Source organism: Cariama cristata, unplaced genomic scaffold (genome assembly GCF_000690535.1).
Source record: "Cariama cristata isolate BGI_N322 unplaced genomic scaffold, ASM69053v1 scaffold19160, whole genome shotgun sequence".
Taxonomy (NCBI): domain Eukaryota; kingdom Metazoa; phylum Chordata; class Aves; order Cariamiformes; family Cariamidae; genus Cariama; species Cariama cristata.
The window spans coordinates 527-14653 of record NW_009596583.1 but is presented as its reverse complement, the minus strand read 5'-3'; the positions used below and the strand labels follow the sequence as shown (position 1 = coordinate 14653).

The following is a 14127-nucleotide window of genomic DNA, read 5'->3' as shown; positions in this document are numbered from 1 at the left end:
ATCTTCTGGTTATAATGCTATAGATAATTCAGTCTATAGACCTTGAATAAGACAACTCAAACAAATCTAATGTAAAGAAAGTAGCGAATAGAAGTTGACCTAAAACTTGTGGATTATCACTGATTTCAGTGGACTACTGATCAGAACCTTTTTCCTATATCAAAATAAAATCCATAATTAAATTCATTTAGGCTGTTTCTAACAACTTAAAGCAAACAGAGAAGAGAGAGTAATGATAGCAAATAAATCAGTCTAGTGAGGTAGGAACTAACTTGCAGTCTTCATTGACAGTGCCTGTCAGTTACTTTGCTGCATTTAATCTTGTTGAGAAGAAGAGTTAACTTGAAAGTCAGCTAGATTAAGTTTAGGCAGAAATTAACTACCCTGAGTTATTTGATCTCCTCCTTTTTCTCTTTACTATAATTTATGACATACTTACTAAATGTTTGGTGTAGTCTTAACTTCCTATAATTATTATCTCTGAAACTATGGGGGAGAAATCTCTATTCATATCATACCTGTATAAACTTATAAAATAATCCACTGAGATCAATAGTTGTATTTTCATTTATATTTCTATATGAAGAAAAATCAAGCACATTCACTTCATTCACCTTCTTGATAGAAGGAAAAGCTGAAATATTTAACATATTTATGAGTAAAAATGGCTTAAAAAGAAAGCTCTGTGTCTTTACTTTCTGCCTACTGAAAGTAAGAAAGATCCTTTTATCAAGGTTAGTGATTTTCCTTCAAGGTAGGGAAGGAAATAGTTACATAGTGCAAATACACTCTTCATGAAAATATTTTCAGAAATCATTCAAATGTCTTCTACCTCCACTGCATTAAGACCCTGGATTTATGAAAGTGCTCTAAAAAGCAAACTTTTTCTCTGTCTAGACAGACAAAAAACAGATTCTGATCTCTATTCCACATGTAAAAAGTTCTTGCTGGATCTGCTTTCTTTAACTGGTTGAGATACAGTCTTATAAAAGCTGCATTGCAGGTACTTTTGAAACCCACTATAGCATTACTGTTACTATACACAAACACTTGGGTTAGATGCATAAATTTAGATTCTGATAGCAATAAACCTTAAGTTTTACTGCACAGCCATACTGACTATTGCTTTAGACAGAAAATTATTCAGAAAGCTTAACATGTTTAGCTAAGGTGTAAATAATTCTAGCTAAAATCAGTGTGGTGGCAACATACCTTCATATAAATTACAGAATTAACTTGGAATTTTCAACAAAACTTTATTTACGTGACAATTTTTCCCAACAAATGATCCACACGTTTAACTGTAATACATATAAAGTTTCATTTACAGTACCTCAACATCTGGTCTTGATGGATAATTGAAGTAAACATTTTGGAATTCCAAGTTCCCTTGAATGTGGTCTGGTTTGTAACCTGTCTCTGAATAACTGTCAATTTGAGGTTCCTGTGCAAAATAAATTTAAAAAAATCCCAAACTTATTTCCTAATGATTTTTTTCATAAAGAATTCCTAGAGTGCACCATTATTCTGCAGAGACATGAAATGTAATTTTAAAGTAATTTAGATGAGATTTTTGAAACTTGTAAATTGCATGATGTTTTGCTGCCTCATTACTACATTGATGATCTGCTTATGCAAGAATACTTTATAATTTCTCCATTTAAGGTTTTGTGTGAATTTAGTACATTGTCTTTAAGACTGTACCCACAGCTAGCCATAATTTGAGATTCATTTCACTGCCTGATGGTTAACCTGAAGAGATCGTCTCTAATGAGCCATACACTATTCATTTATAGCTTTGCCTTTTCTGCTGAAACAATTTGTGTGCTAAAAGACCAATCCACTGACCATTAAGCAGAAACAGAGTTCTTATCATTGTTCTTGTTTCCATCCAGGGTGGGTCTAGAATTTGAAGCATGTCTTAACTATAATCCAAACCATGCAATTGCCTTTCATAGAGCTTTAATAGCTAGTAAAATCATAGCTTCCCTGAGTTCAGTTTCTCTTGGCAATTGAAGTACATAGCCAGGTTACCAGGTTGTGTTTTACTTATTTGCTGACACTGATGCTACTGGTGGTGCCACTGATACCTTGATACCTATGCTCATACATCTATGTCGGCTGTAATCACATACCTATATAGCACCATAGACGTGCCCTTCATGATAAAAACTAATTAGAGGATACCTCTAATACCAAGTGATTCAGAGATCCAGTACTTTTACCTTTGAAGCAAGGACTGGTAACTCTAGAAGACAAAGAGGAACTGACTAATAATTACACATTCTATCTGCTTTTACATTTATATTTCTGCTTATTTTACACAATTATTTATTCTTACTAATTTCATATCCATAAATAGTGCCTGTACTTTAAAAAGAAGGGTCTTTCAGTTTTAAAATGAGAGTGAGGGCAAAGATACTCACATTGTCTATGATATTAAAGACTGCATAGGCAGCTCCCCTTGCACTAGCAAATGCCTCTATGCTTGGAGCAGTGTGTCCAATACTGAAAGCTCCAACTAATACAGAGAAAAAGACCTGAAAGAAATGTTAATGGTGACATATATCAAGTCATATTTAAGCAGATAATTACATACATTTATTTACATTAAATATCTTTGGGTCAGGAGGTCCCATGCCTTTTAATGGATGTTTAAGGGATCTAGAATTAATGAAAAAAATGAAAAGGTCTCTCTTAAATGGGGAATAACATTAAGAAAAGGGCTTTTTAAGATTCAGCTGTGAACTGAGTTCCTGCACAATGTGAATGTTGCAAACATATTGATACCAAGGGAAAAAGTGACTGAGACCTGCAAAATCCATGCCAAGAAATGTATAATTACACTTGATGTCTCAGGATTTATTGTACTAATTCGTACTTTGGCAAAAGATGTTCCAAAGACCAGAAAGTATATTGCATATCTTCCAATGGAACAAAGACAGATATGCAAAGTACTATCATTCTGCTTTTAAAGTGACAGTGAAATAGAAGTATACAAATCCAACTTCTCCATCACAAATAAAGGGTCTCTGCTGGAATGAAAGAGAGTGAGTGCAAGCAAACAAGAAAAAACAGAAAAGAAAAAATACATTATTTTCTCAGAGAAGCATAGTTTATTGCTTTCAGCTAGTTTCGAAACAAAAGCAATAAATACACACTGCCCAGACAGAGATCATAATAACAGCCATGGTACGTCAGAGCAAAGGTCCATCACACCCATCACCTTTTCTCCAACAGTGGTCATTCACAGGTGTGACACATAATAAGGCAACACCCTCCCATTCGTGTTATAAAACCATCATTCCAATCAACTACAACATAGACCACAGAAATTGCAAGTGCTTTGAACTGAAAAAGTTACCCACAAGGACATGAACCTCACTGACATGTTCTGTATGCCAGCCTACCTTAAAAAAAAGAGGCAGGTTCAAAAGAGCCAACAACACATTACAGCCATTTTTCACAAACTTCAGTGATTCATAAATAAAACAAAACAGGTAGTTTAAAAAAGATATAAATATATACATATGGTCTCCTGGCTGGCTTTCGTCATGGTTAACAAAGTTATTCTTCTTACCATATCTGTTTGATATCTCATACAAAATTAGAATGAGTGCCACATCAAGAGAAGAATTTAAGTTATGACTTATGAGCTATGGTTTTCTTCCTTTGCTTAGACAGTGAAATATTTCCTAGTCAAAGGTATACTTTTCTCCTCCTTGATTTCTAAAAATATTGAGAAGTGATTCCAAGCCTTTATGGTGCAAAACATAAGAAAAGTATCAATAAAATGATCTACTTAGACCATACGATGTCTAAAAAACCATATTTGCTTCTGCATCGTGAAAACATATTCAGCCACACAAATCTAAAAACAAATAGCAACTAGGAAGGGTACTGTACTTCAATTTTTGATTGAACTATTTCTTTATCAGTCTGATCTTATAGAAGTCAGAAAAGATGTAGAAACTATTGACAATAATATATGTTTTATTTGGCTTGATGTAGATTTTGAGATACTATAGAAAGAGCATGTAGACTTTTGTGGTGAGAATCTTTTTGTTTAGAAGAAGGGATGCTATTTTGCCAATTTTGGTAGATAATTCTTATTAAACTCAAGTAAGTTCCCAATACACTCTTTAATGTATTTTCTTCAGTATTTCTCAATATTATTGGGAATTTAGTCATTAATACTTACTGTAAGAACATTGCCAATAGTGTAATCATCACTTAAGACCAAAGTAGTTCCATACCAGAAGGCCAGTGCATATGATGCATATACCAGTAAGAAAGCAACGCCCATAGAAATATTAGCTGTAATAGCCTTTTTTATTCCAATCCGTTTAGCATCTTCTAAATTTTTATGGTATCTGGAAGAAAGGTAGGAGTTCAAAATAGACCCAGACTTGTACCATGGCACACAGCACCAAAAACTCTGTGGATGAATTAGAAAACGAACACTTACAAAGTACAAGAAGATATATAAAATATATAACCCTAAGATTGTACAAAGGTAAGCCTTGTAGTCAGGCACAGAGACTTTAATATAACTCCTAAAAAGGCCAACATCTGTTAACCTGGTATACAGAAAAAAAAGGGCATTGCAGTTCAGGGACTGGCATTCAAGTTCCTTAAATAACCTGCAGGTCAGTGAACTTTGATTGTGAACAATTCACTACAGTTTTTGAGATTATAGTTGTTAGCTTAAGATAAAAGGTTAAAATATATCACAAGAATGATGTTTTACAGTATAGTGGAAATAGAGATATTGTTTATTGGTACCTTCACAACAACTATTGAGTAATCAGATTACCAAGGATACCATCATCTCTTCTCATGGCAGGGCCTTTTCTTTTTGTCTAAAGGTCTCACCGCGTGATGTTTAAAGTAGTTTGTACATTTTTCTAGCGCAGAGACAATATATCAACTTATTTTGTCATTTTCTAGAAAAATAACTGTCTTTCAACATGTAGTGAAACTTACAGCAGCCTGTAACAATTTCCCATTACTTAAAAATGCAGGAAGAACAAGACTTAATTGTTTTGACAGGCTTTCAACAGCAAAGACACAAGAAAATTTCAAACCATCTGAAGGGAGTACTTTAAAATCATCTGATGAAAGCAAATGTTACTCTTACCTTTTAATTTCTTTTTCCTGCCCTCCAAAAGCTATTACAGTACGGACTGCTGCCAGAACTTCCTCTGCAACAGCACCTGCTTTTGCATATGCAGCTTGCTCTTTGTCAGTGAATGCAGAGAGAACCTAATAAAGGATCAAAGATTTTGACTTAAGAAAAACAGAATGAGCTCAAGCACTTCATAATGGCTTTTATCACAGTTCTTTCTTCCAATATGAAGCCTGTTGATTATATTATGTGTGAGTGCAGAATGTTCAATATCAAAATCCTTAAATACATTATGAATTCAATCAAATAATTCAACATTACTGATTCTCAACAGCTAAGGGCTGGATTTTCCACTCTGCTTTCACCCAATGCAGGAGATTAGATGACTGCTCATGCTGAGCTGGTGTGGTTCTCCCCACGCAGATCTCCTCAGCTCATTCTCATCTCTGGCTACCTTAGCCAGAGGGCTCTATAGCTTACATTAATTGGCCACCATCCATGGAGACTCTTAGCCAGTAGACATGTGTAGCACATGTTTCTCTACCTTTACTTTTTCCGCAATATACTCACTCAAGACAGAGAAGGCTTATATGATCTTTGAAATGTAAGGGAAATAAAATACTATAAAAATCTGGAGGCTTCCAAACTACAGATGTAAGTCACTCCAATCCCTTGGTAATTTAGTGCTTCTGTCACTTAAGTCTGTCTAAAATTTCTTACCAAAGCTGTTAACAGCTCTGAAAAGAAACTCCGTGTCTGAGGCCAAGGCTTGGTCTAATTTATTCACTTATTTTTCAGGAGGTGCAATTATTCCTTTCAACAGAACAAGCACTCCTGTGGATGAACTTTAACAGTTACAGATGTGGATTTTACTCGTATATCCTGCTTCCTTTTCTGTATAAAAATATGCTATATTGGCAGAAACAGCTTCAATTCAAACAAGTCTGTCCAATCTATGAGAATTACAATATTCAAACTACATGAGGGTACTTATACACACTATATGTAAGAGCTTATGTACATAGACGTTGTCTAAAGCTGTAATTGTTCAAAGCAATACATTCTAACAGTAAGAATTACAGATATGTAGACTTATTTCCTTATCTCTCATTAATATAAAACCTGACACTGAATGTATGTTAACCTACCTTTGCCCAGAGGCCCGCTGAAAGTCCCAGGACAGGACTGACTGCTAATATTACAAGGGTTAATTTCCATCCTCTTATGAAACCAACAACAAATCCTGTTACAAATGTCGTTACTGCTTGAACAAGTAATCCAATTTTGTCACCTATCCCTTCATTAATCTTGGAGACATCACTGAAAAACACATTACATTCAGACAGAAAGGAAAATGTAGAAAGCAAAAGAAAGCTTTTCAGTTTTGTTACACGGGCATCTGGTAGAGGACAATCTTTATTATTCAATTACTTCCAAACAACAGTTTTCTTCAAGATAAAGCACTATATAGTGTGGTCAAGGAAAATTTCATATTTCTTGTGAAAATCTAATGTTATAAATCTATTTTTTTCTGAAAAAGTTAAAATTCTGCCTACAGTGTAAAGTTACTCTCACTTTCTTAATTCCAAATTTTTGATCTGTTTGGAAACTGTGGGATATCTGGAAAGAAAAGATAAAGCCTTTCATGTAAGCAAAGAGAAAGGAATAGCTTGTCATGCTGTTAAAGCTGCTTATACTGCTCAGGTCAGTCGGCACCTTATTCAGTCTTCAGTGCGCACAGAAATTAACCATGTTTGCTCTTCATGGGGATAATCTCACAGGCTGGGGTTTAGTCATCCTCAGAGTTCAAGGGAACTTATCAAAATGCTTTTTCTGATATCCTTGTGACAGTCCAGTATCAGAAGTATTAGAAGTTCAGTCTCTGAGACTCTCCAAGAGAAAACTTTAAAACTTCATTTGACAATGAAATAATTCAATTTAATTTCACAGTGAAATTTCATTTCCCAATGAAATAATACAATTTAAAAATAAAAATAAAAAAAATGTAACTCATATATGCTTAATAAGATAAAAAAACACTGGAAAACATATAGTATACTTACTCTAGAAGGCGAGTGTTAAGTTCTCCCACATCATTTACATCAAACCATCCAATTTCCTGTCTTATAATTGCATGAAAAAATTTTTGTCTAATTTTTTTTATTTGCCGGCCTGCTGCTAGGGTCCAAAATGAAGTTTGGATATAAGCAGCAAGAAGAACACCAACTGCTATTGCAGAATAGTAGTATGCATATCTGGAAGAAAAAAAAAAAAAAGACAAGATTCTCTGAAATTAATTTTAATTACTTTGCTAGTCTGTATTTAGTTTGATGTTTATTTCTTATGTTTCAGATCTAAATTAGAATTTATATGTTTATACTACAGTTTATACTTCTCTATAAAACTTGCCAAGTTTACTATGAGTAGTATTTAATATCAGTTTTCAGGCATGTAATAAACGAAATGAAGTTATTGTTAGACAGGAATTTCTCTTTTCTTTTGTCAATATAGTATATGTATTTTCTCACAAGATTATCTTAGAACTACGTTTCAGATAGATACAATACCCTTTTCACTTAAATGTACCATTTCCAAAAATTCCATAACATTTTTGTTTTAACACATATAGACAGACCTAGTCATATACATCTATACTACATACATATTTACACCATACAACATGCCTGTCTATATAAATATATGAATATATGAATGCTGTAAATATTTCCCAATTTGAGAATACAGCATTACTATAGATACATCTATTGCAAGCAAATGGCATTAGATCAAAAATTCTTTTGTTCTCTATTTTATTCATAACTGGTATTTTACTTTTAAGTTAATTCAGCTCTGTACTATGAGCAGGGTGTTAAAATCAAGGAGCATGTCAACCACTGTATTTCTCAAACTGGAATTGAATTTGAGCCACTGTTTTAAACTCTTCAAACAGAACCAAATCAGATTTGATTTGATTCAGAATTGACATCAGAATCAGTTACAGGTGAACTTAAACCAGAAAAACGTAACTGAATGGATTCCTTGCTTGTAAAACATGACTAAAACCAAGGGCTAAATATTCGTGGTGTATATTACATGTAATTGTAAGACTACCGCATCTATATAAAAGTAAACAATTAGCAAAAAGCTTTAAAACTCCTAGGACTTTCACTCGTGTGTAGTAAGTTAGGCATATTGATTCTTTAGAACTGTAGCATGAAACTTGGCAGAAGCAAATTGCCGGAATCTGTGTGCAAATGCTCTGCTCAAAAAAGGAGAGGATGGCTTTATACACAAAACTTTTCAAATTTTAATCCAGAGTTTTTTTTGTGGCTAAGATGGCATACAGTTTAGTCTGGAACTTTGGAACTATAGTCATTATGAAATGAACTTTATCTAAACTGTTTAATAAAAATGGGTTAATGCCTAACTGAATGCTGGTTAATTAAATATTGACCTCAAGCATCTTCAGCTCCATTAAAATTCTACACAGAAACTACCAAACTAAAACCAAGAATGCTGCTTCAAAATTCAGCAGTAATTACTTTAGTCAATTACTTTATGATGTTACATCACTTCAAAGAACTATTTTATGCTTGGATTTTGTCCCATGACAAATTGTATCAAAAGGGATTTATATCTTTGCCAGATTCCATACTAATGAAACATATTCTGTAAATTCACTGCTGAAACTTAACAGAGAGTAAACACTCACTGCATTGTAAAGCCATGGTTCTTTTTCTTTTGAGACATAGTTGGGTTTTAGGCAAGTTGTTGTTTGAGTAACAAACACAACCAAGTCCACATGTATAGTTCAGTACTTGAAGATGTCTGTATGAGAACTTTTTCCTTGTAAACAGTTTTTACTATTATTTGACTTGCTGGTAAGCGTTCTTAGAGAAACAAGGGGTGGGTACAAACAGCTTCTTCAAACCAGTGAACACACTAACTCAAGGTTCTATCTAGAAACTTAAGAAAAGAGAACCTGTTCCTGTGCTGCTAATAAGTAATACATTCCTCATTCAACAATTTGTTTCTAAAGAGAAACTCAGGCTGCTTTTTATTCATACTTGTACTTTCAGAGTTAATGTCTAAAAGACAAGGTGGCATGCATGATGTTTGTGGTGGGTTGATCCTGGCTGGATGTCAGGTGCCCTCCAAAGCCGCTCTATCACTCCCCTCCTCAGCTGGACAGGGGAGAGAAAAATATAACGAAAACCTTATGAGTCGAGATAAGGACAGGGAGAGATCATCCATCAATTATGTCACAGGCAAAACAGACTCAACTTGGGGGAAAAAAATGAATTTAATTCATTACCAATCAAATCAGAGTAAGATAATGAGAAATACAACCAAATCTTACAAATACCTTCTCTTTACCCCTCCATTCTTCCTGGGCTCAACTTTACCCGATTTTCTACCTCCTTCCCACCATCAGTGCAGGGGGACAGGGAATGGGGGTTGTGGTCAGTTCATCACACTTTGTCTCTGGCGCTCCTTCCTCCTCATAGGGAGGACTCCTACCTCTCTTTACCTGCTCCAGCGTGGGGTCCCTCCCACAGCAGACAGTCCTCCATGAACTTCTCTAATGTGGGGTCTTCCCTGCAAGCACAGACTGCTCCAGCCTGTCCCCTGCATGGTCACAAGCCCAGACAGCAAGCCTGCTCCAGCCTGGGCTCTTCTCTCCACAGGGCCAAGGTCCTGCCAGGAGCCTGCTCCAGCGTGGGCTTTCCACAGGGTCACAGTCTCCTTTGGGGTACATCCCCCTGTTCCGGCGTGGGGTCCTTCCTGGGCTGGACGTAGGGATCTGCTCCACCATTAACCTCCATGGGCTGCCAGGGGATAGCCAGCCTCACCATGGGCTGCACCACGGGCTGGTGGGGAATCTCTGCTCTGGGCCTGCAGCACCTCCTCCCCTCCTTCTGCACTGACCTGGGTGTCTGCAGGGCTGTTTCTCTCACATATTCTCACTCCTCTCTCCAGCTGCAGTGTCTATTGTTCAGGTTCAGGTGTTTTTTCCCTCCTTAAATATATCATCACAGAGGTGCTACCACTGCTGCTGAGTGGCTTGGCCTTGGCCAGTGGGGGGTCCATCTTGGACCTCCCTCAAATAGACCATCAGTTCATGTCAGGAGAACAGGCAGTTGTCAACATTTAGATGTTGATGTACATCTACATTCACATTTACACTTTCTTTGTGTCAGCTTGTCTGTTTTCCTGTACTCTGTTCTTTAAGAACTAGTGATTCCTAGACAATAGCCCACTGAGGACAATGGGAGGATTCCTACTGTTTTTAGTTGAGATGATGTGATATGAGTTCAGAGACTAGAACCCCAAGCCATTAATCAAAAATAGTTCTGATTGATTGTTGGTGTAAAAGACTTATAAATGACACATTGATTTATACACTACTCTTATGCTATAAGGATCCAGTAATGCCTTGTGAAATTCTAGTACATCCTGCTCTTAAAATACAGGTTAGATATGCTTAAGTAGAAAAAAAAAAATGTTGATTTTAAAGCTGTATCATTACCTTCATTTCGAAGTGGAAATGAAAACACTAACACTAGTATCTTTAAAATTGAGAGAAATTAATAACAGCAAGTGATACAGTTTTAAAGGCCAGTTACCAGAAAGAGATAATTAAACAGATAGAAATACAGAGAATAATGAACTGTTGTAAAGAAAATAAATTGGGTATTCTTTACATTTGCAAGAATAACAGAATACTCAATTAAATTCAAATGATCTAATTTTACATTTTAACAGTAATTGCTGTTTATGTGACACTTTATAAAACTATTGGACCTGTCAAAATATATGCTGGAGACTAAGAACTTAGTGAGTTTCAGAAAAGGAATTCTATAATTGCATATGTAGTAGGAATAACTATTTTTAAAACTCGTTTAGAATAAACATAAGACAGACCTTAAAAAAGTGCAACTAGGCGTCAGATATTTACTAAACACAGAACAGTTAGGGTAACTTCACCCATGTACAAATTATTTTGCTCTGCAATTTTACCTTCAAATTTGCTTTCAAATCACTGGGCACAAATACATTCCCCTGAAGATGTGTATGCATTACTTGCATTCATGTCAGAGACTAATTGACAGAAATGTGGGAGCAAGAAATTCTGTGTGTCCACACTCTCTTATAAAACATAATTGCCAATTCCCTGCCACTTCATTCTCCTTAAATATGAGTTCTTAATTTCTAAGTAACAGCCTTTTCCTAACTAGTTCTTGCTCATATATTTTACGGTAAATAACTTTTTTGTGGTGTAAATACATTTTTTTTAGTTAGAAACTTAACTACTTAATCTAAATGATTTGTTTACAGTCCACTGTTACCAGAAATTCTAATGTACTTCAATATAAAACAGCAACAGTTACTAGAGCAAATGCCTTGTCTCCTTCTTCTCTTCAGAAAAGACAATTGCCTTGAAGACCACAGCATTCCTGAGATGACAGCTGTTTTTCAATACCTAATGAAGAACAGACTTCAATCTGAAGAAAAGAAGCTGAAGTGGTACAAGAAATTGCACATGAACTTTAAACATCCTGCATAAATCAATTTATGGACAGCGGTTAATAAAGCCTCTTAACAAAACACATCTATTGGCAGATGATGTTTCTGATTATTTGACCTTTTCTTTACGAGGCTTTGTAGCAAAAGCACCTACTGACTATTGTCTTCTGCTATTGCCAGCTCTAGAATGCTAGATTTAAGGTTGCATATAATCCAACTCTGTATTTTCTATAGTCCAGATAATTTAGTTGAGCTTGATGCTTTGGCAGCAAAGTAGGTACTATCTGGCAATTTTAATTCTGCTTTTTATCTGTGAATCACTGTAGCTCAAGGAATCGATGGATGATAATCAATATAATTTTTTAGCATAACAATTACTGTTTATCAATTCAGAGGAAGAGAAGGAAGCAGCAAGGAAATGCAGATGGCATTGGGACACAGACCACCCCTGAAAAGGAGGTGGGATGGGTGAGGGCAAGAGATTACAGGAAGTTGTTGGGAATGGCTGGGGATGTTCAAGAATCCTCCCAGTGCCTCCAATAATCTCATGTACAAATTTTTAGTTACATACATTCTTCAATCAACCATTGCTTTTATGTTGTTTAAAGTATGCAAAACATCTGTGGGAAAAGAATGGTTTGACTAGAAATGTATGCCTACATTAAAAAAAAAGAAGAGGAAATACCGATTTCTAATTACCTTGTCATATTTTCTTCCAGCTTGGCAAGAATATCTGAAGAGGAATTTATTGCAGAAGTGTTTCCTTAGAAAGGAAGAAAAAAGTAAATACTTTTAACAGAGCAAGTTTTAACAAATTTGTTTTCCTGCATGCTGTTCAGCAAATTTTGAGCTGCTACATCTCCTTTTGAATCAAGTTGATTTTAATGAAAGAAGAAGTGTGACTATTTCAGGCTTCTACCTATTCAAAAACAATGATTATACTAATATAAAGCTAGTCATAACTCCACTGACTACAAAACTACATTGGTGTAACTTGAGATTAAAAGATCTTCCTGAGCATTCATTAAATGCTCAGTTTGGTTTTCTTTTCTTTTTTTGAAAACATACGGCATTTGTATAATGCCAAAACCCATTAAAAACACAGGCCTATCAAATCAGTAACTATAGATAGCTTAACTCATTATGAAAACAATGGCTATAATGTTGGTGTTGGCCCTAAAATTTTACTGCTCCACACAAGAACTTAGTGACAAATGTTTTGAGAAGACTACAGCGGCAACATTTTGCATTTGCACCATAAAAATCTGATCAATTTATTGTACTTGGGAAGGACTAAATCATAAATTACTTGTTCTGATAAAGGCAGTACGTGCAGGTTTCTGTCTCATAGTAGCACAATAAAAATAGGATATAGGACAGAAGATAGTCACATCCTTTATTTTTTCTGTATCACCATAGACTTTTATTTAAATGTTTAATAAATTTTTATTAGATAATATTTCAGGCAACAAACTTGTTCACAAGTTTAACATCCAATGTGTGAGTTCAGAGGACAAACTAATCTGGTCTAACTGTGAGTTGATACCAAAGTGGCAGTATCATTCCTCCCTCTTGTATCCAGCAGTGCATGCCTGCCCTTCTTTGTGTTTCATTTTGTACTTCTGATTCGGCAAATTAGGCTATTGAACAAAGTGATCCAAGAGAAAATGAGTACTTTTATTTTTGGTGATGAATTTTCTGTTGGATTTACTTAGTGATCTGATTCACCTTGTGAACTATAATTGTCAGATTTGATGCAAGGGAATCAACAGGAACTCATGCTGAGGAGACGGAAAACCAGCCTCTCTATTTATCACAGCTACAGTTAAATATGATTTGTTGAATGTGCATTGTAGTCAATAATTCGAAAAAAAAAAATCTACTAAAGCAGAAACTAAGAATTAGGAGGGGGGAAAAGAAAAATCCATAGGGTATCTCTATTACAACAAACACAAGAGTTACTAATTTGCATCATAGTATAGTAGCAAGTTGGGGTTTCCTGACATCAATATCTTCTGTCAAGATACTTGATTTTCTGGCTCTTTTCCAAATACGAGCCATTGTTCTCTTACCTGGAAAATCTGAGTCTCCAGAAGCAACAAAACTATCAGTCATATCACCAAAAATTATCATCGCAACAGGGAGACTGCTTCCATGGGCTATTGCCAGAAGAGTGCCTAGTATCATTAGTAATTTATCTGACCAACTGGAGTATCGAAACTGTGAATGAGAAGAGAAATTAATTCTAACTGTGGTATTAGAATGCTAACACAATGTTATGTCTACAAAGTCAAGAAAGTCAAGAAAATGCTATCAATTGTACACCTAGTGTCACAAAACTACAACCTTATCTGATTAGAAATTAAGTTTACAAAATCATTTAAATGTACAGGAATAAATCCTTCTAATATAAGCACTTTTATACTAGAAACTCTCAAAACCAGAGAAGTGTACTATTCTAACGCATCAAT

At 35.2% G+C, this 14127-nt stretch overlaps 1 protein-coding gene across 1 annotated transcript; it reads right to left on the bottom strand.

Annotated features, from left to right (window-relative positions):
- Window positions 1–1333: 1333 nt before the first annotated feature.
- Window positions 1334–13876, bottom strand: LOC104166734 (multidrug resistance protein 1-like; the record flags this gene model as incomplete). The annotated part of the gene is made up of 8 exons (XM_009706766.1): window positions 1334–1444; window positions 2427–2540; window positions 4202–4373; window positions 5141–5265; window positions 6277–6448; window positions 7192–7383; window positions 12356–12419; window positions 13729–13876. Coding segments are annotated over 8 exons (1098 nt in total), but the record flags the coding sequence as incomplete, so codon positions are not given.
- Window positions 13877–14127: the final 251 nt, after the last annotated feature.